Source organism: Nerophis ophidion, linkage group LG05, assembly GCF_033978795.1.
Source record: "Nerophis ophidion isolate RoL-2023_Sa linkage group LG05, RoL_Noph_v1.0, whole genome shotgun sequence".
NCBI classification, from domain to species: domain Eukaryota; kingdom Metazoa; phylum Chordata; class Actinopteri; order Syngnathiformes; family Syngnathidae; genus Nerophis; species Nerophis ophidion.
The window spans coordinates 67,795,445-67,820,023 of NC_084615.1; the positions used below are offsets into that span (position 1 = coordinate 67,795,445).

Genomic DNA, 24,579 nt, shown 5'->3' on the forward strand with positions numbered 1-24,579 from the left:
TCAAACATAGATCACGATTCAAAAATGAATAACATGACTGAAACAGGCAGAAGCAAAAAAGCTTATATGCCCAACATAAATTTTTTACATTCAATTAAGTTACCTTTTCTAATAATTCTGCAAAACAAAAAGAAATATAGTCATTCAGCATCCACATTCAAGCTGCCCCCAACAAACAATACAAAAATATGTACCTACACACATGCACTTTTCTGTAAATAGATAAACATACATACCTTCTAAATACAACATTTAACCAAACAAACATACATTTCTAGTTCACATAACTTTTTAAAATACATTGTGACATGTTCTTTTTGACATTAAATACTGAGTCACTCATTTTTATTTCTTTACCAACAGAATTCCACAAATTAACACCGAGAACAGATAAACATCTACGTTTAACCACTAGTCTTGCTTTTGGTAAAATAAACTTAGATTCATCTCTTAGATTGTATTTGCTGGTCTGTAGAGAGAAGTATTTTTGAATTCCTTCTGGAAGAGTATTTATTTTTGCTTTGAACATTATCTGTGTTATTTTATAATAAACAATATCTTGAAATTTCATAAGTTTTGATTTAACAAATAATGGATGGGTATGGTCATAATATCCTGCTTTGTTTATTAGCCGTACAGCTTTTTTTTTGCAGCAAAACAATATCATTAGTTATGGTTTTAAAAGTGGTTCCCCAGTTCAATAAATACTTCAAAAAGACCACTACAAATGAGCAATATTTTGCACTGTTATATAATCTAATGAATCAGAAACTGATTACATAGTGCTGTATTTTACTTTATCTCTTTTTTTCAACCAAAAATGTTTTGCTCTGATCAGGACAGTGGTTCTCAAATGGGGGTACGCGTACCCCTGGGGGTACTTGAAGGTATGCCAAGGGGTACGTGAGATTTTTAAAAAAATATTCTAAAAATAGCAACAATTCAAAAATCCTTTATAAATATATTTATTGAATAATACTTCAACAAAATATGAATGTAAGTTCATAAACTGTGAAAAGAAATGCAACAATGTAATATTCAGTGTTGACAGCTAGATTTTTTGTGGACATGTTCCATAAATATTGATGATAAAGATTTCTTTTTTTTTGTGAAGAAATGTTTAGAATTAAGTTCATGAATCCAGATGGATCTCTATTACAATCCCCAAAGAGGGCACTTTAAGTTGATGATTACTTCTATGTGTAGAAATCTGTATTTATAATTGAATCACTTGTTTATTTTTCAACAAGTTTTTAGTTTTTTTATATCTTTTAATGAGCAATATTTTGCACTGTTATACAATTTAATGAATCAGAAACTGATGACATAGTGCTGTATTTTAATTATTTATCTCTTTTTTCCAACCAAAAATGATATGCCCTGATTAGGGGGTACTTGAATTAAAAAACATGTTCACAAGAGGTACATCACTAAAAAAAAGGTTGAGAACCACTGCACTAAGAGACTTAAGTGTTAATATAGTGTAGGTGCAGCTTAAGTTCACATTTATGAAACATAGAACTGGAACTAGATGTGCATTACACTGAGGTCCACATGTATAGATAGATTAAGCTTTTATTTTGAAAGTCGCGTGATTTTACAGGTGCTTTAATAAGAAAACCTTCAGAAATGCATCCAACCCATAATCCCACTTTTAGAACTGTGCTAACAAATTCAAGGGGAGTAAAATGTCATTAATACATAATGTAAAACCTAGTACTTTTTAAATGTTTGTATATTTTTGAAGAGATGCTGCAGTCAGGGGTGTTGCAGAATACACTCACAGTGGGCGTGACAGTCAAAGTCAACGCACCACGCTCAAGACGTTTTTGTGTTTAAAAACTTACATTTAGTGCCGTTTGAATTCATCCTGCAGGTGATGGCGTCCGTGAGAGACTTCATGCAGTGTCAGAGGACGACCATGACTCCTTGTGCTCACTTTGAAAGAGCCCCGGTCTTGTAGGGCAGGGTGGGCTGGGGGAACCATGGAGGAACGCCGCCGGGTCCTAAAACCTGCCAGGTTACAACGTAAATTAGGGGTCACCAACCTTTTTGAAACCAAGAGCTACTTATTGGGTACTGATTAATGCGAAGGGGTGATTGATTCATACTTTTATTAGTAGATTGCACAGTACAGTACATATTCCGTACAATTGACCACTAAATGGTAACACCCGAACAAGTTTTTCAACTTGTTTAAGTCGGGGTCCACGTTAATCAATTCATCGTACAAAGGGCTACCAGTTTGATACACACCTAAATAAATTGCCAGAAATAGCCAATTTGCTCAATTTACATTTAAGAAATAAATATATATATATCTAAAAAAAAAAGGGTATTTCTGTTAAAAAAAAATCCCTTTACGGATGTTTTTTTGTAGAGGATAAATGATGAAAAAACACTTAATTGAACGGTTTAAAAGAGAAGAAAACACAAAAAAAATGAAAATTAAACTTTGAAACATAGTTCATCTTCAATTTCGACTCTTTAAAATTCAAGATTGGCCCTGCGATGAGTTGGCGACTTGTCCAGGGTGTACCCCGCCTTCCGCCCGATTGTAGCTGAGATAGGCGCCAGCGCCCCCCGCGACCCCAAAAGGGAATAAGCGGTACAAAATGGATGGATGGATGGATGGATAAAATTCAAAATTCAACCGAAAAAAATGAAGGAAAAAACTAGCTAATTCCAAACTTTTTGAAAAAATAAAAAAAAGAATTTATGGAACATCATTAGTAATTTTTCTGATTGATATTAATTTTACAATTTTGACGACATGTTTTAAATAGGTTAAAATCAACTTCGAAATAAGATTTAGATTTGATTCTACAGATTTTATAAATATGCCAGAATATTTTTTTTGAATTTTAATCATAATTCGTTTGAAGAAATATTTCACAAATATTCTTCGTCGAAAAAACAGACGCTAAAATGAAGAATTAAATTAAAATGTATTTATTCTTTACAATAAAAAAATAAAAATACTTCAACATTGATCTAAATTGACAGGAAAGAAGAGGAAGGAATTTAAAATGTAAAAAGGTATATGTGTTTAAAAATCCTAAAATCATTTTTAAGGTTGTATTTTTTTCTCTAAAATTGTCTTTCTGAAAGTTATAAAAAGCAAAGTAAAAAAAATAATTTATTTAAACAAGTGACGACCAAGTCTTTAAAATATTTTCTTGGATTTTTCAATTCTATATAAGTTTTGTCTCTCTTAGAATTAAAAATGTCGAGGAAAGCGAGACCAGCTTGCTAGTAAATAAATACAATTTAAAAAATAGAGGAAGCTCACTGGTAAGTGTTGCTATTTGAGCTATTTTTAGAACAGACCAGCGGGCGACTCATCTGGTCCTTACGGGCGACCTGGTGCCCGCGGGCACCGTGTTGGTGACCCCTGGTTTAAATCCATTAAAATATTAAAAACTAATCCAATTATTATTATTTTTGTATTTGTTTAACGCTTACAGTATATCTTTACAGTATATCAACTTCAGGTTGATATAAAATAAGAAAAATAAAAAAGTTTTATGCTTTTTCTGGCAAAGATAAATTAGTTTTTTTTTTTATAATAAAACGAAAATGAGCAGTATTTTCCCTACTGCCCAAAACATTCAGAAAGCAATGTTTGATGTGAAGTAATTAGAGCCTTAAAAAGATCAATAATATTAATTCATCATTATTTTTGAGTAATCACAGTGAAAAGATAAATAGAATCCCATTAAATACTTTTGGGATACAAAAGCTGCACCACTCATGAAGTGATACATTTTTATTAGTTTTTTTTGTTGTTGTTACATTCAACATTTAAGTTACGGGATCAACTTCAGATATATCAGTCGATTTTACGTTTGAACTATAATTTTGTTTGTTTTATGCTCTTTTGTCAAAGAAAATGTTTTTGGATGGCAACCACACAATATATGCAATATTTTCCACATAAGACATTTTAAAGTGACATTTTTGAAATAATTGGAGACTTTAATAGGTCAATAATTCATTAGAACATTGATTTTTTTTTTTGGGAGCAATGGCAAAAAAAGAAAAATAAAGATAGACAAAATTAAGAAAAACAGCCTGTGTCAACATAGCAACTTTTTCTAGTTAGATTTCACCTCATTACATTTTTTTTTTAATGTTTTTATTTTTATTTTTGCAATAGCATTTCTAGAATGTGTGGCGGGCCGGTGCACATTTAGCTGCGGGGCGCAAATTGCCCCCGGGCCGCACTTTGGACACCCCTGCTTAAGATTAAAAAAAAAAGTTGTGGACCACAGTGGTCCAAAGACAAGTAGTAAATGCAAAAAGAGTTTTGACCAATACCCTTTACATGGATTATTGAAATATCTTTGCCTTTCATTTGTTGATGATATTGATTATAATCAGAATAAAACACATGGTAAAGATTTGGGAAAACGAACAACAAATTAAAATAATTTTATTGTTTTCTGTTACGCTAAGCAGTTTACCATTTTTCAAGCAAAATAAAGTAAATAGTGCAAAATAAATAAACATGGTCCCCGGGAGACTTAAAAGTAAAAAAATAAAAAATCCATATATTTTGTTGTGGTTTGAAAATGAAAAATATCAAACTGGACCCCGCATGCTTTAATTTTTCCGTGTGCGGCCCTCAGTGGAAAAGGTTTGGACACCCCATCCATTCATCCATTTTCTACACCTTATTCCCTTTCGGGGTCGCGGGGGGCGCTGGCGCCTATCTCAGCTACAATTGGGCGGAAGGCAGGGTACACCCTGGACAAGTCGCCACCACATCGCAGGGCCAACACAGATAGACAGACAACATTCACACTCACATTCACACACTAGGGCCAATTTAGTGTTGCCACCCCTGTTCTAAAGGCCCTGTGGGACATTCTAAAATGACTCTTACTAAAAACAAAACAAACATAAAAAGTGGCATAAAAGACAAAACAGGTGCAATGTCATAAGACAATGTTTAAAGGATCTTGCTAGATTTTACTTTATTTTTTTTTGAAAATCTATATTATGTACAGGTTTTTTTTAATGAAAACTGTCAAAATGGCCCGCATCTCTTGGTTTTTCAGTGGAAAAAGTTTGGATGACCCCGCGTTGAATAATACTACACAGTATGTACTTTTCAAGTATTTGTCAAAAATACAAAAGACAAGACGGAATGTAATCATAACTTTAATTTTAGTGACAAAATCCAAAAAAGTACTGAAAAGAAGCAATTCGTCAACCCTGGTTCTTTAGCGACGTGAAATTCCTTGAAAGCATTTCCGTGTTATCAATCGTAACCCTTGAAGCTACAAAATTATGATTAGACTAATGTATACATAAACCATCTTATTGCAATAAAATAAAAACAAACAAACATTGTTTTCAATATGTATTGCACGTTCTCAAAAGTCAACACACAGTTAAAGGCCTACTGAAACCCACTACTACCCACCACGCAGTCTGATAGTTTATATATCAATGATGAAATATTAACATTGCAACACATGCCAATACGGCCTTTTTAGTTTACTAAATTGCAATTTTAAATTTCGCGCGAAGTATCCTGTTGAAAACGTCGCGGTATGATGACACGTGCGCGTGACGTCACGGATTGTAGCGAACATTTTGTTCCATCCTGATCCCAGCTATAAGTCGTCTGCTTTAATCGCATAATTAGACAATATTCTGGACATCTGTGTTGCTGAATCTTTTGCAATTTGTTCAATTAATATTGGAGACGTCAAAGAAGAAAGATGTAGGTGGGAAGCGGTGTATTGCGGCCGCCTGTAGCAACACAAACACAGCCGGTGTTTCCTTGTTTACATTCCCGAAGATGATGCTTTGGTCAAGCGAACATGGTTCTCTACCACGTGTCAACCGGCAGGATTCGGTGAGAAAATTGTGGTAATAAGTCGGCTCTTACTGTAGACATGAGCGGAGCTTGCTGTTGTTCCTCGTGCACCTGTCAAAGAGGCAGCTGCGGACTCTCTTGCCTCCTCCGACCGGCCGCCCCCGAACGTGGGATGCTTCCACCGTGGAGGAGTGGGGAAAAAAAGCTCAGCCCGGCCCGACGGACTGCCTTCGCTTCGCCTCGTCGAGAAACGTGGCTTACCTCAGAGACACACACCTGTGGCCACACCCCTCTGACTTTCAGGTACGACTATATAATGTCACTAAAACACTAGTAACACAATAAGCAGATAAGGGATTTTCCAGAATTATCCTAGTAAATGTGTCTAATAACATCTGAATCGCTCCCACTGCCCTGTCTTTTTTTTTTTTTCTAGTCCTTCCCTGGATCAGTGTCAGAGGTTGGTCCGCATTGCCGGCAGTAAGTCGGACACGTTTCCAGTGAGGGTTGGACTCTGCCAAGGCTGCCCTTTGTCACCGATTCTGTTCATAACGTTTATGGACAAAATTTCTTGGCGCAGTCAAAGTGCTGAGGGGTTCCGGTTTGGTGGCCGTGGGATTAGGTCTCTGATTTTTGCCGATGATGTGGTCCCGATGGCTTCATCTGGCCGGGATCTTCAGCTCTCACTGGATCGGTTCGCAGCCGAGTGTGAAGCGACCGGAATGAGATTCAGTACCTCCAAGTCCGAGTCCATGGTTCTGTCCCGGAAAAGGGTGGAGTGCCATCTCCGGGTTGGGGAGGAGACCCTGCCCCAAGTGGAGGAGTTCAAGTACCTAGGAGTCTTGTTCACGAGTGAGGGAAGAGTGGATCGTGAGATCCACAGGCGGATCAGTGCGGGGTCTTCAGTAATGCGGACGTTGTATTGATCCGTTGTGGTGAAGAAGGAGCTGAGCCGGAAGGCAAAGCTCTCAATTTACCGGTCGATCTACATTCCCATCCTCACCTATGGTCATGAGCTTTGGGTTATGACCGAAAGGATAAGATCACGGGTACAAGCGGCCGAAACGAGTTTCCTCCCTTAGAGATAGGGTGAGAAGCTCTGCCATCTGGGAGGAGCTCAAAGTAAAGCCGCTGCTCCTCCGCATCGAGAGGAGCCAAATGAGGTGGTTCGGGCATCTGGTCAAGATGCCACCTGAACACCTCCCGAGGGAGGTGTTTAGGGCACATCCAGGGAAGACCCAGGACACGTTGGGAAGACTATGTCTCCCGGCTGGCCTGGGAGTGCCTCGGGATCACCCGGGAAGAGCTGAATGAAGTGGCTGGGGAGAGGAAAGTCTGGGCTTCCCTGCTTAGGCTGCTGCCCCCGCGACCCGACGTCGGATAAGCGGAAGAAGATGGATGGATAGTCCTTCACTCTCACTATCCTCATCCACGAATCTTTCATCCTCGCTCAAGTTAATGGGGAAATCGTCACTTTATCGGTCTGAATCGCTCTCGCTGCTGGTGGCCATGATTGTAAACAATGTGAGGATGTGAGGAGCTCCACAACCCGTGACGTCACGCGCACATCATCTGCTACTTTCGGTAAAGGCAAGGCTTTTTTATTAGCGGCCAAAAGTTGCGAACTTTATCGTGGATGTTCTCTACTAAATCCTTTCAGCAAAAATATGGCAATATCGCAAAATGATCAAGTATGACACATAGAATGGACCTGCTATCCCCGTTTGAATAAGAAAATCTCATTTCAGTAGGCCTTTAATGTATTCATATTGAATATTGTGACATCAAATGTATGTGTACTGTTAATCTGTGTATTTGGTTTGCAAGGTTAGGTCAAATTACATTTAGTATTAAAAGGTGAGTGCACAATCAGGGGGAAGAATTAAATAGTGAAAATGAACGGATACTATTTTAGCCTTCATACGCGCTGGTCATTTAATCATTCACACTGATAAAGTGACATAAATTATGCACTGTGACTACATTCTACTTATTGAGATTGCTGGTGTTGCATACTCATAAAACTTAGAAAGCATAACAATTAAGGCAAAGCCAAAGTTTCTATTAAAAGCATCACGTTTTCAGGGTGCACAAGTGCCCTCAAAAGTCCTTCATAATAAAGAAATGCACAACATGGTGTCTACACCTACGAGTCTGTATTGCTTTCACACCACTCCAGCACATGAACACACGTCTTTTTTTTTCTCTGTCTGTGCATACATGTCTACGTATCCCCCGCAAGTCTGTGCTGGTGTGCCCACATTTTGGTTCATTGCATGAGGAGATCAAGAACAGGTTCTCAGCCATGGCAGTGAAACGGTGCAGAAATATTCTCTCTGGATGTATGGCAGTGTTTTAAGTCCACACGTTAGAAGAGCCTGGCCTGTTTTTTGAGCTCGTTCCTCTTCCATAGAGCCAGCCTGTCGAAATCCTCGATGGTCATGCCGAACACTTGGCCAAACTCTTCTGGGGAAAGGTGACGCTGGAGAAAACAAGGAAAATGTCTCAGTATTCCAGAAAAAAAAAAACTAGAATAGCACAAGTTTGAGACACAATCAGGCACTGCTGCAATTCTGGCAAGATTTCACCAACTCTCAGTTTTTTTTTGTTATGCCATAAAAGAAGACTGAAGAGTGACAGGAAAAAGCCGTTTTTTTTCCACCCCAAAAGACGAAAAGTATAAACCTATCCAGTTAAATTGACTCGGACAAAATGGGACTGACCAAGAGTGTAATTTTCAGCAATTGCTTGAATGAGTCCGACATCGAAGAAATTGGGTTTTGGTCGGAGTTTGAATGAAAGAAATTCAAAAACTCAAGCCAAATGTGATCCCATATAACTGGAGAAATACTGAGAAAAGCCTACCCAGCGCTGAGAGAAAAAGAAGGTAAGTATTGAATTTTGCGTCCTCTTCTACTGTTGTTTTCCTAGGGATGCTTGAGGACATGTTGAAAGAGCATGAGTAAATACACTATGGCGTCGATTAAAGAGAATTTGGAAGAGCAGGGAATTCAGGTAACGACGATTACCGTATTGAATGAATTGAATTGCCGCCGGGGCGCTGATTAATTTAAAACCCCTTCTCACTCCTGCGCTTACCAAAGGCATGCGGTAAAAGTAAGCATGCGCTAATTATTTTAAAACCTCTTCTCACTCCGGCACTTACCAAACGCATGCAGTAAAAATTTGAGTGTGATGTAAGCTTGGACCTTAAATCCTACTGAATAGCTCTTAATCTTCTTCCCTTTATGCGATTTCAAATTACCGGTATTGAAATCAGCCTCCTCCATTTTGAAAATGATGACAGGGGAAGTGTCACTCGTGACGTCACGAGTTTGACCAGGCGGTAATACTAAGCATGCGCTAATTATTTAGCAAAGCGAGTTTGACCTGGTAGTAATTCAAGGCAGGCGCGGGAATTCAAAGAAATACGCTATTTTATATTTATTTTTTGATTATAATTAAAATGTCATAATTTCAGTTCTGAAGTAAGTAAGTAACTACTACTGATAATCACACACATTAGCTTGTTCCACGCCCTGGGAGGTGAGGGCAGCAGTGAGCAGCAGCCGTGGCCACGCTCGAGAATCATTTTGGTGATTTAACCCCCAGTTCCAAGCCTTGATGCTGAGTGCCAAGCAGGGAGGTAATGGGTCCCATTTTTATAGTTATTGGTATGACTCGGCCGGGGTTTGAACCCACGACCTACCGATCTCAGGGTGGAACCGTTTTTTTGCAAACCATAGGGGCGCACAGTATTATGCCGATGAGCGGGTCTATTTCCATACAAAAGGCACACTAGATTATAAATTGCTTTTATATGAATTTTTCTATATTTTAAACCAGAGGTGTCAAACTCAAATACAGAGTGGGCCAAAATTTTAAACTGAAAAAAGCCGCGGGCCAAGGTTGAACAAATTAACCTTTTAATAGGGACCCAAACAAGTTTTGCATTGAATATTGAACAAGTGAGACTTATATAACTTTATAGTGACATGCAAAATCGAGTTTCAAATAATACTAATAATTTAAAAATAGCAATGGCATATCAAATCAAATGTAAATAGAAATTGAATGCCTCTTTTCTATTTGCTGCCTTCTCAGGTAAATATCAAAATAAACTTTTCCCACAGGCTAATAATACATTTTTATATTGTAGCGCCAGGAAGAGGTAGTGTATTTGTTTTCTGTTGTGTTTATGTTGTGTTACAGTGCAGATGTTCTCCCGAAATTTGCTTGTCATTCTCGTTTAGTGTTGGTTCACAGTGTGGCGCATATTTGTAGCAGTCTTAAAGTTGTTTATACGGCCACCCTCAGTGTGACCTGTATGGCTGTTGACCAAGCTTGCATTGCATTAGCGTGTGTGTGTGTGTAAAAGCCACATATATCATGTGACTAGGCCGGCACGCTGTTTCTACGTAGGAAAAGCGGACTTGAAGAAAGGTTTTAGAGGGGGGGGGGTTAGCAAGTATGAGTATTAGCGGTGAATGCGGTGTTACAGCGACACTGCCGCTGTATAATACAGGCGGGCCAACTCTAACGTTAATTAGATTTTTCCTCAAGGGCCAAATTTAGTTTGACACCCATGTTTTAAACACTTCCTTGTGGTCTACATAACATGTACAGTATGTGGAGGGGGGCGCTGGCGCCTATCTCAGCTACAATTGGGCGGAAGGCGGGGTACCCCCTAGACAAGTTGCCACCTCAAGACAGGGTCAACACAGATAGACAGACAACATTCACACTCACATTCACACACTAGGGCCAATTTAGTGTTGCCAATCAACCTATCCCCAGGTGCGTGTCTTTGGAAGTGGGAGGAAGCCGGAGTACCCGGAGGGAACCCACGCATTCACTGGGAGAACATGCAAACTCCACACAGAAAGATCCCGAGCCTAGGATTGAACCCAGGACTGCAGGACCATCGTATTGTGAGGCAGACGCATTAACCCCTCTTCCACCGGGAAGCCCTCCTTTATAAATATATTTATTGAATAATACTTCAACAAAATATGAATGTACGTTCATAAACTGTGAAAAGAAATGCAACAATTCAATATTCAGTGTTGACAGCTAGATATTTTGTGGACATGTCGCATAAATATTGATGTTAAAGATTTCTTTTTTTGTGAGGAAATGTTTAGAATGAAGTTCATGAATCCAGATGGATCTCTATTACAATCCCCAAAGAGGACACTTTACGTTGATGATTACTTCTATGTGTAGAAATCTTTATATATAATTGAATCACTTGTTTATTTTTCAATAAGTTTTTAGTTATTTTTATATATATTTTTTCCAAATAGTTCAAGAAAGACCACTAGAAATGAGCAACATTTTGCACTGCTATACTATTTAATAAATAACGAACTGACGACATAGTGCTGGATTTTACTTATTTATCTCCTTTTTTCAACCAAAAATGCTTTGTTCTGATTAGGGGGTACTTGAAAAAAAAAAAAGTTCACAGGGGGTACATCACAAAAAAAGTTTGAGAACCACTGATCTATACTAAGAAAAAAATATAATTATTAAAATAAGTATGTTTGACTTTTATTTTAGGTCTTGATCCTTGCTTAAATGTAATTTGCAGTAAAAGCTTAAGCTTCCAATACTTTCTCTGTGCTCATCTTACCTCCAGTCTGGCTCTCTCCACATCTTTCGGGAGCCTGTTCCGACCTCTGGTGGTGACAATGAGCGCTTCATAGGGGTAAACCTGCATGGCAATACATACTGTACATTATTTTCTTTCTTACTCATAGTGTCAGTGGAATTATTGTACAACATGTTTACAGGCCGATGTGTCCATTCCTTACCTTGTGTTCTGCTGTCATCAAAATAGAAGAGATTAAAGTTAGTGCAATTATGACGTTTTTTTTTACATGAATAATATTGTATAATGCAGTGTTTTTCAACCTTTTTTGAGCCAAGACACATTTTTGTCATTGAAAAAATGCAGAGACACACCACCAGCAGAAAACATAAAAACATGAAACTCAGCAGCTGATATTGACTATAAAAATGTGTTCTTGCAAGTGTTGGATAAGAATTCAAACCATAACCAACCTTGCATGACTATAGCTCTTGTCTCAAAGTACTGTCACATCGCGCTGTGACTTATTTGGGATTTTTTGGTGTCTTCTTGTGTGTAGTGTTTTAGTTCTTGTCTTGCGCTCCTATTTTGTCTTGCGCTCTTATTGTGGTGGATTTTCCTGTTTTGTTAGTATTTCCTGAAGAAGTTTCATGTCTTCCTTGAGCGTTATTCCCCGCACCTGTTTTGTGTAAGCAATCAAGGCTATTTAAGTTGTTGCTATCCTTCTTTGTGGAGACATTGTTGATTGTCATGTCATGTTCGTATGTACTTTGTGGACGCCGTCTGCTTCACACGCTGTAAGTCTTTGCTGTCGTCCAGCATTCTGTTTTTGTTTACTTTGCAACCAGTTCAGTTTTAGTTTCGTTTTGCATAGCCTTCCCTAAGGTTTAAAGCCTTTTCTTAGGGCAGGGGTAAGCAACCCGTGGCTCTAGAACCGCATGCGGCTCTTTAGCGCCTCCCTAGTGGCTCCCTGGACCTCTTTCGGAGCTGTGTGAAAATGGAAAAAGATGAAGCAAAAATACATTTTTTGTTTTAATATATTTTCTGTAGGAGAACAAACATGACACAAACCTTCGTAATTGTTAGAAATCCCATAGTTTATGTTATACATGCTTCACTGATGAGAGTATTTGGAAAGCACCGTTTTGTCCTACTAATGTCAGCGATCGGTTTGTAAGTTTGTCCGATGCTGCCACAGAAAAGTTTTTTAAAGTTTTATGCCACTCTTTCTATGTCTCATTTTGTCCACCAAACGTTTTATGCTGTGCGTGAATGCACAAAAGTGAGCTTTTTTTTATTTCATTTATTTGCTGGAGTGCTAATCAGGCCTATTTGGGCAATCCATGGCTGCAAGTTAACCCACCCTCTGAGAAGCATCCATTTTACAAATGTTTTGCAATGTTGCAAAAATGTGTAGGGTAAAACATTAAATACAACATTTCTGTCAATGGAGATGTGCACCAGGCTTTGATAGTAGGGTAATATAGACACTTACTTACTTATACGACTTATATCAGGCTTTGAATTTTTTGCGGCTCCAGACCCATTTTAATTTTTTTATTTTTGGTCCAATATGGCTCTTTCAACATTTTGGGTTGCCGACCCCAGCTGTCTTAGGGGCACTCGCATTTTGTTTATTTTTGGTTTAAGCATTAGATACCTTTTTACCTGCAAGCTGTCGTCTGCGTATTGTGATCACAACAAACAGAGTTCCCGACATCTACAAAGCAATTAGCCACCTGCTACCACCTACTGATATGGAAGACTACAACATGGTTACTCTGTCGCTTTCTCGACAGCACCAACACTCAACAACGGCACATTTGCAGATTATTACTGGTTTGCAAAAAATATTAGTAACCCAAATAGGCGAAATTACATATTTTCCCATGGCACACCAGGCACAGTGGTTGAAAAACACTGGTATAATGCATTTAAATATACCTCTGGTTGCCCAGTTGACCTCATTGCTGTCATATTGGTACTGGTAGCAGTCTGCACTCTGAGGCTGCAGTTAATAAAAAACAAAAAACAAAAACGGTTGACACATTCTTATTTCAGGCAGGTCACATGCAAAAACGATGACATCACATTTTAAAGAAGCAATGTGTGTTTATTCAAAGTCAGTCTTACTCGTTGCATGCCATTGCGTCTATATCCTGGAAGTGAGGCAGACTTGCAAACACAATCTGAATTACATAAGAGAAAAAGGAACACAAGTATGAATGAAAACTTTCTTTAATTACCCTTCAATTTTCAGGTCAGAAAAAAACATATCTGATTTCAATTGTGGATACATGGAAATAAAACTGCACTGTCAGGTCAGGGCCAGAAGAGGGAGCTCACCACAAACAAAGCTAATGGGTAAGCTTTGTTTCTGATATTTGTACTTCTAAACACACAGCCTCTGTTTTGCGATACCATTATAATTATATAGTTATTGTCAAACTTGCATAGTTTTTTTGGTAGGTAACTCACCACTGTCAGTGCTGTATTGGGATCGTGGTGCTGTGAAAGGCAAACATAAAAACAATTAAAACCATTAAATACATAAATAAAAAAAGATGTAAATGACACACTTGTTCCATTAAGCATTGGGAGGATCACACAAATTCACATGAACGATAGGGAAGGAAGACGCCCATTTAATTGCGATACCCCCGCGACCCCGAAAGGGAATAAGCGGTAGAAAATGGATGGATGGACGTGGCTTGATGCCCTTGTTGTCTAAGTGACCCCTCCCATCTGAAGAAGAGCTTTAATGAGAGATCTTACTGCTCATAAATAAAACAGGATTTGGGACACAGCTGTGTGCATGCAAGAATCAGACACATACACACAAAGATGCACAGACAGAGCGGGTAGAATGTAGGGAACCGTGTCAGGGGGGGAAGACGGAGGAAGAGAAAGCTGGAAGTGGCATGCTAAGCAAAGAGGGAGATGACGAAAGAGATGGAGCGTGCAAGTGAAAAGAAGCACTTGGAGAGGAAAAAAAAAGAAGGGGCGAGCGGATGAAGACAAGCTGCTTTGTGAATGTCAGGGGCTAAAATAACAACATCAGTGTGCTGCATGGACAATGATGCTTGGCTTCAGCACATCTGGCACTTGTGCACACCTGGTTGAGTCTCTGTTGTCAATGACAGAGCAGTGTGAGGGCATAAAGTCCAAACAGTGCTGGTATGCCTGCTGCTGTTCAACCAAGCATGAGGCTGACAGCAGCTGTTCACAAACCAACCTCCCCCTGTTAGTAACCATGAACTTATCCTGACATGCATCCACAACCCTGCTACACTCATAAAAAGACATGTTAAATACCAGGCAATGGCATACGCAACATGAAAAAGGGTATACATTGATTTGGTCAATGAAAATGGTTAATTAGCTTTTGCATTATACAACTCTCTATCATTTACAGTGGGGCAAAAAAGTATTTAGTCAGCCACCGATTGTGCAAGTTCTCCCACTTAAAATGATGACAGAGGTCTGTAATTTTCATCATAGGTACACTGGGGAAAAAAAATCCAGGAATTCACATTGTAGGAATTGCAAATAATTTATTTGTAAATTATGGTGGAAAATAAGTATTTGGTCAACCATTCAAAGCTCTCACTGATGGAAGGAGGTTTTGGCTCAGAATCTCACAATACATGGCCCCATTCATTCTTTCCTTAACACAGATCAATCGTCCTGTCCCCTTAGCAGAAAAAAAGACCCAAAGCATGATGTTTCCACCCCCATGCTTCACAGTAGGTGTGGTGTTCTTGGGATGCAACTCAGTATTCTTCTTCCTCCAAACACGACGAGTTGAGTTTATACCAAAATGGATACATGGATACAGCAGAGGATTGGGAGAATGTCATGTGGTCAGGTGAAACCAAAATAGAACTTTTTGGTATAAACTCAACTCGTCGTGTTTGGAGGAAGAAGAATACCGAGTTGCATCCCAAGAACGCCACACCTACTGTGAAGCATGGGGGTGAAAACATCATGCTTTGGGGCTGTTTTTCTGCTAAGGGGGCAGGACGATTGATCCGTGTTAAGGTAAGAATGAATGGGGCCATGTATCGTGAGATTTTGAGCCAAAACCTCCTTTCATCAGTGAGAGCTTTGAATGGTTGACCAAATACTTATTTTCCACCATAATTTACAAATAAATTCTTTAAAATTCTTACAATGTGAATTCCTGGATTTTTTTTCCCACATTCTGTCTCTCACAGTTGAAGTGTACCTATGAGGAAAATTACAGACCTCTGTCATCATTTTAAGTGGGAGAACTTGTACAATCGGTGGCTGACTAAATACTTTTTTGCCCCACTGTAAATGTTTTCAACTTTGTGAGAACAGGAAGTTGAAACCTTTTTATGTCTTCGTTTTGCAAGAACTTGAGAGCCCTGACCCTTAACCCCATATAGATGAACTACAACTTGAGCTGGTGAGCCAGAAGGCCTTCTCTCAGGTCTATTATCAGTGACCTATGGCCTTAAAAATGTTATGCATGGACAAAAATTCCCAAAGACAAGTCCAAAATTGTCTAAGAAGTATTTTCATAGGAACTGCTGAGATGTACCAATAAAATAATAAATAACGAAAATAAATACGTAAAATGTAATATGGTGTTTTATTTTTTTGTACTAACACAACTTTTGTTAAAGAGGATTTAAGATGAATTTAAGTCTTTTCTGACTTATAAATGTTGTTAGAAAGTTGGACACTTGTTTTAAAACAATGCCAGAGCGTGAAAATATAAGTTTTATTAATTATTTAAGAGCTTGGATTGCCTTGAATTTTTTTTTTTGGATGCCTCTGTTCGCAGGGTTTTCAGTCGGCCTATGTTGTGACCTCACTGCGAGGTGGAGGTTCCTATTTGGACATTAAGTCAAGCTAATGTCCACAGGTAAAATTGATAGCACAGGCAAAGTTTATCTAATAAGCTTGCATCTCTTTAGTGAGCAGAATCACAATCTTTTTAGTGTGTCTGTCTTCATGAATATGCAGAAAAAATGCCCATCAGCAGAATGCCGAACAATACTGGGAGAAAACCATTAAAATATCATTACACATGCAATGTGATCTAGCAAGACTAAAATTGTATTGTGAGTGCTTCTTCATTTAGTAGTAGTAGTAGTAAGAATGTGCAAACTGACAGAGTTACACACACGGCTGTGAGAAAGGAGTTAATTGCGCAACAGCTTTATCGTACGTATCCTTGTAAACATATATGGACTGTCAAAAAACAAACATATTGTCTAATCGCAATCCCAAAAATATTATGTTTGTGTCCGCTGGTGTTTTTTAATGACATTTGTTTTATTCCATATAGAAGATATATTAGTATCTCCTATATGAAGAAACTTTTTGTAAAAGGCATTTTCTTGCATATTCTTCTTCACAGTCACAGTTAGTGCTGCAACCTCTCCCATGAGCAAAAAGGAAAACAAAGTGGTTTCCTCTGTAGTTGCACTGCAGGGCTGCATTAAAAAATGCCCATAAAAAGTGGTTTGTCTGCTGCACGTTTAAAAACAAAGCAAAACACCACAGGCAGGAGCATGATAACATGGCTCTGCAGTAAATGATTGAGTGTGAAAGCCCCAAAACTGTACACGCAAAAAAACTCTTTTACAAAAGGGCGGTCTGCAACGCATTTCAATTATACAAGCAGTCTCATAGATTACACGCAATTTTATAGCTTGTACATTCTATTTAGCGCTTGGATCTTAGTAGATCAGGCCCAAAATGGAGTCTGGTGCTTCCTTACATCCGTTGATGGTGTTGTTGTAGGTTGTGGAGCTGTAGCTTGTCGTGTTGAGGGTTTCCTTGCTCCCACTACGAGAATTCCTCGCACTACCCCAGGGGTCGTTGTCATAGGAACCAGATCTGGCTTTCATCTCCTCCTTTAAGATCATCCTTCCTATGCCACTCCCAATCTGAGAGAGACATGGGCAGTGGAAAGTAGTAAAAACATTAGAGACATTTGATGTACAGAGTGAACAGAGAGCAGAGGAGCAACTACCAAGAATAGTTTAGGTACCATAACCTAAGAAATGCATTATTTATGCTGCTTCTGACATCATGTTGAAGTACGGTGGGTATAATGAAGCGCTTACTCTTTGAAGACCGTGACTCCAACTCTCTTCATCTCCCCCTGTTGAGAACCGTCTCCTCGGCACTCGATAGGCTGAGAAGGAATACAGAAATACAGATCAAACAAGGCATTTTTTAAATGAATAGGTGAATAACCACCAGTCTGATGACTTTGGTGCAGTGGAGACAGTAAATGTGGCAAGACGAGTCGGGTCGTTCCTACCCCTGGGGGAGCTGGGGTACGGGTAGTAGTCACACTCAGATTGGGTGTATGGCTCAGGAGAGTAGGTGGACAGTCTGGAAGACCTCAGGATGTCCTCACTGGTCCTACTTTTGGTGGCTAAATTCAGATGATTGTCTGTGAAGAAGTAATTAATAAAACAAAACAGATGTTAACGGCTAATAAACTATTTACACCGGACATCCTGGTCTGTCAAACCAGATTAAAACGTTGTCATTCAAATTAAGTACATAGTTGAATGCAGTCATCTGACTTCAAAGCTTTTGCTAAGTTAAATATTCCAACACCTGCCAGAAAAAGGGGCTAAAAACAAAGCAGAGAGAAATGTGTCAGTGTTATTTGCTGAGGCGGATAGGAATTCAACTAAACTAAATATCTCCTGATTCGCCCCAGAAAACTTTTCAGTGTCAAAATAATCATATATCCTCCTGAGAATCGGCGTTATCTGCATTGGACATTTGTTATCGTCTATTTCTTTTGTCAGTTGGAAATTTGGAGAAAGAATAGTTTGCTTCTATTAGGCAAGACGTTTGTAATTATGTGAAATGTTGACTTTTTAATTAGTTGTATAAATATATTTGGGTCACTGGAATTACCGATAAACTATCAAATAATAAAAATGTCCGCTGTGTATTTAAGAAAACGTGTCTCTAAGCAAGTCATACAAATGTTGACCTTATTTTGATGTTTGTCTGCCAATGGCTTGGACACTAAGTGTTTTTCGCAAATAACCGACACCATGTCATTAGTGCAAACTCGGTTTTCAGTTTGCAACTGGAAAGGTGAGGTATGTAATGTTTCTTTCCTTTGTTGTGGAAATAGGACTTGGGCTGTACAATAGGTTTCTGGGTGAAACATGTATTTAAACTTGCGACACATTCCTTATCTTTCCACAGCTTCCTTACTTTTTTAGGGCCAGCACATGACGTCTGACTACCACTGCAGTAGAATCGCCTGGGTGAGCAATGTCTCAGGTTGTTCAGAACAGGGCTGTCTAGAAGGGCTTACTAGTGTGTTTTGATTCTTATTCTTGGGGTATTTTGACTGAAGCATGTCACAAACCTTTGCATTCTATAGAGGACAGAAGTCTAAATTGGTTAAATGGGATTGTGTAACCTATGGTAGAATGTTGGGTGGGTCAAATGTTTCCAGTAATGATGTTCCGATCAGTGTTTCATGCTGCTGATCAAAATGAAATCGATCGATACCAATACTTATCACATTTTTAAATGTATTGATGGTAAATGGTATTGACAGTTTACACAATATCAACAGAATATTTAAACTAATTCCTTATTCTCTTGTATTGGATACAAGTGTGTGTGCAAAACAAAGTCAATACACAATAACTAATCAAAATCAAAAACTACTATCTAATGTGTCTATGGATGTCGTCAGTCATCCATGTTATTGTATTCTAAGAGTATTATATCAATCATAACTGGACTGTTAAGTTACTATTTCTAACTCATTTTAATCATTGTCTTACCCTCAAAGTCCTCCTGCTCATTTACACTACTCAAAGTTTACTAAGCACTTAATATCTTGGTTTTGTTTAGAGCTAGCTAAGTGGTTAGCTCAACTATTAGCATGGCTGCTCGTGGCTTGCTCTCGTTGTGTAACATGTTTAGCCTTGTCTCCCAGTGATAAGTTCACGTGAAAATTATACTGGAGGCGATTATTATTACAAACTCCGTTTCCATATGAGTTGGGAAATTGTGTTAGATGTAAATATAAACGGAATACAATGATTTGCAAATCATTGTATTCCGTTTATATTTACACCTTAGACAATTTCCCAACTCATATGGAAACGGGGTTTGTAGCTACGGAGAGAAGCTCCACACTATGTATGGAGATACATGGTTAGCTGCTAGCCACCTGTCGGCCGAGTAAAAGTAAATAGTGTCAGCCAGAGTGGATCGGCATCAAAAGGCACGAGTTGGCGATCACATTTTGTCACGAAAATATCGATTGATTGAAACATTCTTAGTTTCTACCTTCACCCTCACAATACTACAGTAGTATCAACATTTATGTATTTTCACAGGAATTTTAAGGTTTAAAGGTCCCACAAATATTTAATAGCGTCCAAATGACTAAAATCATAATATTTTGTCTTTTTTCTGCCATATTTAGATATTTTTCAAGAATAGGTTTGATATATAAAATGCCGTAAAAACCTATAACATGCATCCTGCAAGAAAGAGGAAAAGACTGCATGTTCATCCCTCTTTGAAGAATCCTTAGAACTGAGACAACCTTAGTGTAGTAAAGTTATATCACCCATGTCAAATGCAGCCTCCAAAGCTAAATACGAGCTGTAAAAACTCTTAAGTCTGCAAATGCTAATGGACATATAATATTTAACAGATCATATCATTTGTGTGCAATTAATTGTTGCTTAATCAGATTTTGAAGCGATTAAAGGGGAACTGCACTTTTTTGGAATTCTGCCTCTCAGTCACAATAGTCATTTAAGACAAGCACACTAAGGTTTTTCTTTTTTTAAGCAGTCTAAATAGTAAATAAATGGGATCAAAAGTCGACTTACAATGGAGCCTAAGAGGAGTTGCTCTATTCTGCTTATAAAGCCCTTAAAACATCTAAACACCTCCATTAACATTTATAAAAGTACTTAACAAGCACATTTTTAATAACATGTAATATTTACATATTTTGCTCATGTTAAGTATATGCAGCGGATTCATTTCAAAAACACAACATCACTGTTTAATATTCACTGCAGACTTCATGAAAGCCAACAAACATAATACAGCACCACTTACTGTACAATATCTGCTGTCACTAGGATGCCAACGGCTACAATTTTGTTATATTCCGGTTTAGATGAAAAATTACTCATAATCCTCGCAAAGAAAATGTTTTTTAGTGTCTTTCTAGCCATTCCCGGGTCTAAATTGGACGTCAAATTCTACCGACGTTTTGGATTGTGTCCTCATTCTTCTACTATCAAGGTGAGAGGCATGATTCATGATCTAGAATAAACTTCCACGAGCTTCGACGCGAGAAAGCAACTCACCAGCCGATGATGTCAACATAGCCACACAAGTTAGTGATCACGGCGATGCTATAAATAGTGTGTCTGTGTTGGCGTTTATAATAACAATATCATTAATACTTGGTTAATATTTCAGTCACAAAATGTAAATGGAGTGTTGTTGGCTGCTTTTGGATTGTTATATCTTGGTTTTTATGGGCGGAAGAGGGTACCTCTCATTGGCTCTATTTTAAGCAGACTTTTATTTACATTTAAGTTAGAATGCATTAAAAAAAATACACCGTTGTCTTGTCTTTCATAATGATTATAATGATAATAATGATGATAGGCAAAATTCCCAAAAAAGTGCAGTTCCCCTTTAAAGCAAAATGCATTGCAATACTGAGCTGCAGCCAGCAGATGTGCTGTGGTTTGATACAAGTAAAGCCGCATCCATGAAGACCTCTTCTATGGCACATCTTCTCTATAAAGCATTCGTCTGTTCAATACAACACTGCCATATAAACAGCAGTTGATTTGGACCGATTAAATGACTCACTTGAGCGTAAAAAAGTAACATCAAATAGCATCCTCAAATTTAAGTCCTTGAAAGTAATTCCATTTTGTAAAACAATATCAACCTTCACACTTCTGTGCCTCGAGAGTCTGCTTCTAGCGTTCAATGCTAGATCAATGTTAAAGCAAAGAAAAAAAAGCTATTTCAAACTGAGTTTAAAAACTGCTCAGCCTTAGGCAGCCCATTCATGTCATGATTGTTTGGCAATCATATTGATGCCTCTCTACACAAAAGCACAGTCAATGGAAGTCAATGGGGTTGACATGCAGCGTAATGTCAGATGGATCGTTCCTCCAATCTGCTTGGCATTAACCATGCCGGCCCTGATCCATGATGCATTGAATTCCAATACACACAATACATGGACACCAGCGACAGACAGTCTTATCTCTGGGGGACACACTTTTAACCTATCTGACGCCACATACACAAGTATGTTCACAAAACACTTGTGAATAGGTGCTGGTATGGATTATCAAACACAAGAAGAGAGACACAGACATGAATATATATAAACCATCTACTGACTGAGTGAAACAGGGAGTACGAGGAAGCTTACTTACAGTGGCAAGGTCACCGGTTTAATGGAGCAGGAGGTGGAGAGGAGTGAAAAAATGTGATTAGATTCAAGAAAAAAGGGGTGAAAAGAAAAGGGAAATGTTACTGGAGCACCCCTGAGAGAGATGTGACATGTGAGAGCTTTACTACGCGTATAGAGGACACAATCTGTTCTTGTAGGCTAGATGTAGCTCTAGATCTGAGAAAAGCAGCTGTTATAAAGTGACACTACATCACAAAAATCAAACAAAATAGTAAACATGTCATTGAAATAGTACATAACAGGCCTATAATGCACATTTATGTGTCTCTTGTTGGTTTGCGCTGAAACAGAACTACAATACAATTAGGTGGTCAATTCCTTATTGCAGTCATCCTTTTGCAAAATGTGCATGGAAGTATTACGGCCTGTGATGTACTTAGCATCATTGGCAGACGTGTCTGTGCACAAGTTGACACAATTCACTAAATAACCCACAAATTCCAGCACATACAGAACAGAAGGAACATGCACCATTGCAAACAACCTCGAAACCAAGCTTCCGGTCTAAAGTGTACTTATGAAAGGAGACTGGGAATATAGAGCATATTTGAAGGGGAGCTATGATGATTTTCTGAACTTTTGTGACTTATAAATGCTGTTACAATGTCAGATAATCGTGTCAAACAATGCCAAAGCATCACATCTTATGGTTCAGGCATTTTGGCGTGAGCTTGCACGCAGTTTTCGATGCCTCTGCCTGCAGTGTTTTGCAGACTGGCTACGACGTGACATCACAGCGAGGTGAAAATCTGGATATTTTAGGTTAAATTTTAAATCAAGCTCTCAACCAGAGAGTGAGGAGCTCTGTATGAGGCCAGCAGCGTTTGAGAAAACACAAGAAAAGTTAGGATAAAGTATTATTTTCATCTAGTCTTGGGCATGATGTGTGACATGCAGTGACATAAATGCTGCTAAAAGCCGTTTTTTTTTTTTTATGTAGCGGAAAGTGGGCAGGTGTATGTATTTACATGTGACTGTGGAGCAACATAAATAATACATTTCCACCAAAACATATCCATCCATCCATCCATCCATTTTCTACCGCTTATTCCCTTTCGGGGTCACGGGGGGCGCTGGCGCCTATCTCAGCTACAATCGGGCGGAAGGCGGGGTACACCCTGGACAAGTCGCTACCTCATCGCAGGGCCAACACAGATAGACAGACAACATTCACACTCACATTCACACACTAGGGCCAATTTAGTGTTGCCAATCAACCTATCCCCAGGTGCATGTCTTTGGAGGTGGGAGGAAGCCGGAGTACCCGGAGGGAACCCACGCATTCACGGGGAGAACATGCAAACTCCACACAGAAAGATCCAGAGCCTGGATTTGAACCCAGGACTGCAGGAGCTTCGTATTGTGAGGCAGACGCACTAACCCCTCTGCCACCGTGAAGCCATATCCAATATCCAAACATATCCAATACATATTATCTAAAACACAAGGAAGTGTTTTAAATGTTGAAGAAAATCATCATAGGTCTCATCTAAATTAGTCACTGTATTAAAAAGCATACACCGTAGCTACGGTAAAACAATTTACTCAATCTACTGTAAATTATTGAGGATATGGTTAAACCCATTGAGTCCCATTTACAGTATAAAGTTGAAAAACCTCAACCCTGAATAAACACTGTGCAGTTTTCCAGTATGCATGTATTTATTTTGCCAAGTGTACATTTCACACAGTAAATAAACTTGACTTTAGTTATGGTCATTAAAAACAGCTTTTATTGTATTTATTGAAAATACCTAAAAGTCAGTCTGAATGATGCTATTAGTAACGTTTTGCTTGGGATTCCTCTCTTTGAAATAGTAAATGCGATGTCAATATAAATCTAGACTCTGTCCTTACGGGGCTGTTGAAAGACATCAATAGATCAGTAATAACACTGACGCCAAGCACAGCATGACTACACTGACAGGAGGACAGGCAGGCTAAGGCGGAGCTAACTGCACTGTACCCGTTCTCTTATAGATGGGAGGCTTCCTGTAGATGTTGGGCTCCCCTGTGGCTGGTGAGAGAAAGAGGAGATGGAACATTGAAACGCATTGGCATAAAAGCAGAAAGGCTCAAGAATTTGAGTTTCTTTTGGAACAATGGGAAGTGAAGAAGGAGAATTGGTTGTAAAGGACGATAAAAGAAGGTCAAGTATGCAGTATGAGGGTAAGAATAGACGCTAAAAGGGATTAAGTGCTTAATAAAAACAGGACTTTTTATGTGTTCATTCATAAGGAACCTTCTTTTTTTTTTTTGAGAGACTGAGATAAAGTGGTGAGGTGTCTTACCTGGTACATGGAAATGTTTTGGGGGCTGGTTGGTGGTCGGCGTGCTGGACCGCCCCTCTTGGCCATAATAAGGTGAGCTTCTACCGCTCTCGGAACCTGCAGCCAGCCGCAGCACAACCCAACAAAGGCATAAGCGCCTCATAAATACACCGCAATCGAAATCACCTCTGAATTCAAATACTGTACGATTCTGCTTTACTTCAGGGAAGATACAGGTGTTAAAGTTAAAGTACCAATGATTGTCACACACACGAGATGTAGCAAAATTGTACTCTGGCTTTGACCCATCACCCTTGATCACCCTCTGGAAGGTGAGGGGGGCAGTGGGTAGCAGTGGTGGCCGCAACCGGGAATCATTTTTGGT

General features: G+C 38.8%; 2 protein-coding genes across 4 annotated transcripts in view; both read right to left on the reverse strand.

The window, feature by feature from the left end:
- Positions 1-1,972, reverse strand: part of afap1l1a (actin filament associated protein 1-like 1a) — a 105,411-nt gene extending 103,439 nt beyond the window's left edge. For both annotated transcript variants that reach the window (XM_061901847.1, XM_061901843.1), the window contains exon 1: positions 1,848-1,972. In XM_061901847.1, the coding sequence (XP_061757831.1) occupies positions 1,848-1,902 (55 nt within the window). In that variant the 5' untranslated portion in view covers positions 1,903-1,972. The remainder of the gene's footprint in view (positions 1-1,847) is intronic.
- A 3,178-nt stretch (positions 1,973-5,150) lies between these two features.
- ablim3 (actin binding LIM protein family, member 3) overlaps positions 5,151-24,579 on the reverse strand; it is an 87,028-nt gene continuing 67,599 nt past the window's right edge. For both annotated transcript variants that reach the window (XM_061901850.1, XM_061901851.1), the window contains 11 exons: positions 24,216-24,311; positions 23,891-23,941; positions 17,728-17,844; positions 17,528-17,598; positions 17,179-17,347; positions 13,902-13,931; positions 13,557-13,612; positions 13,368-13,431; positions 11,647-11,657; positions 11,466-11,546; positions 5,151-8,312 (listed from right to left, as the gene is read on the reverse strand). In XM_061901850.1, coding sequence (XP_061757834.1) covers positions 8,199-8,312; positions 11,466-11,546; positions 11,647-11,657; positions 13,368-13,431; positions 13,557-13,612; positions 13,902-13,931; positions 17,179-17,347; positions 17,528-17,598; positions 17,728-17,844; positions 23,891-23,941; positions 24,216-24,311 — 860 coding nt within the window. In that variant the 3' untranslated portion in view covers positions 5,151-8,198. The remainder of the gene's footprint in view (positions 8,313-11,465; positions 11,547-11,646; positions 11,658-13,367; positions 13,432-13,556; positions 13,613-13,901; positions 13,932-17,178; positions 17,348-17,527; positions 17,599-17,727; positions 17,845-23,890; positions 23,942-24,215; positions 24,312-24,579) is intronic.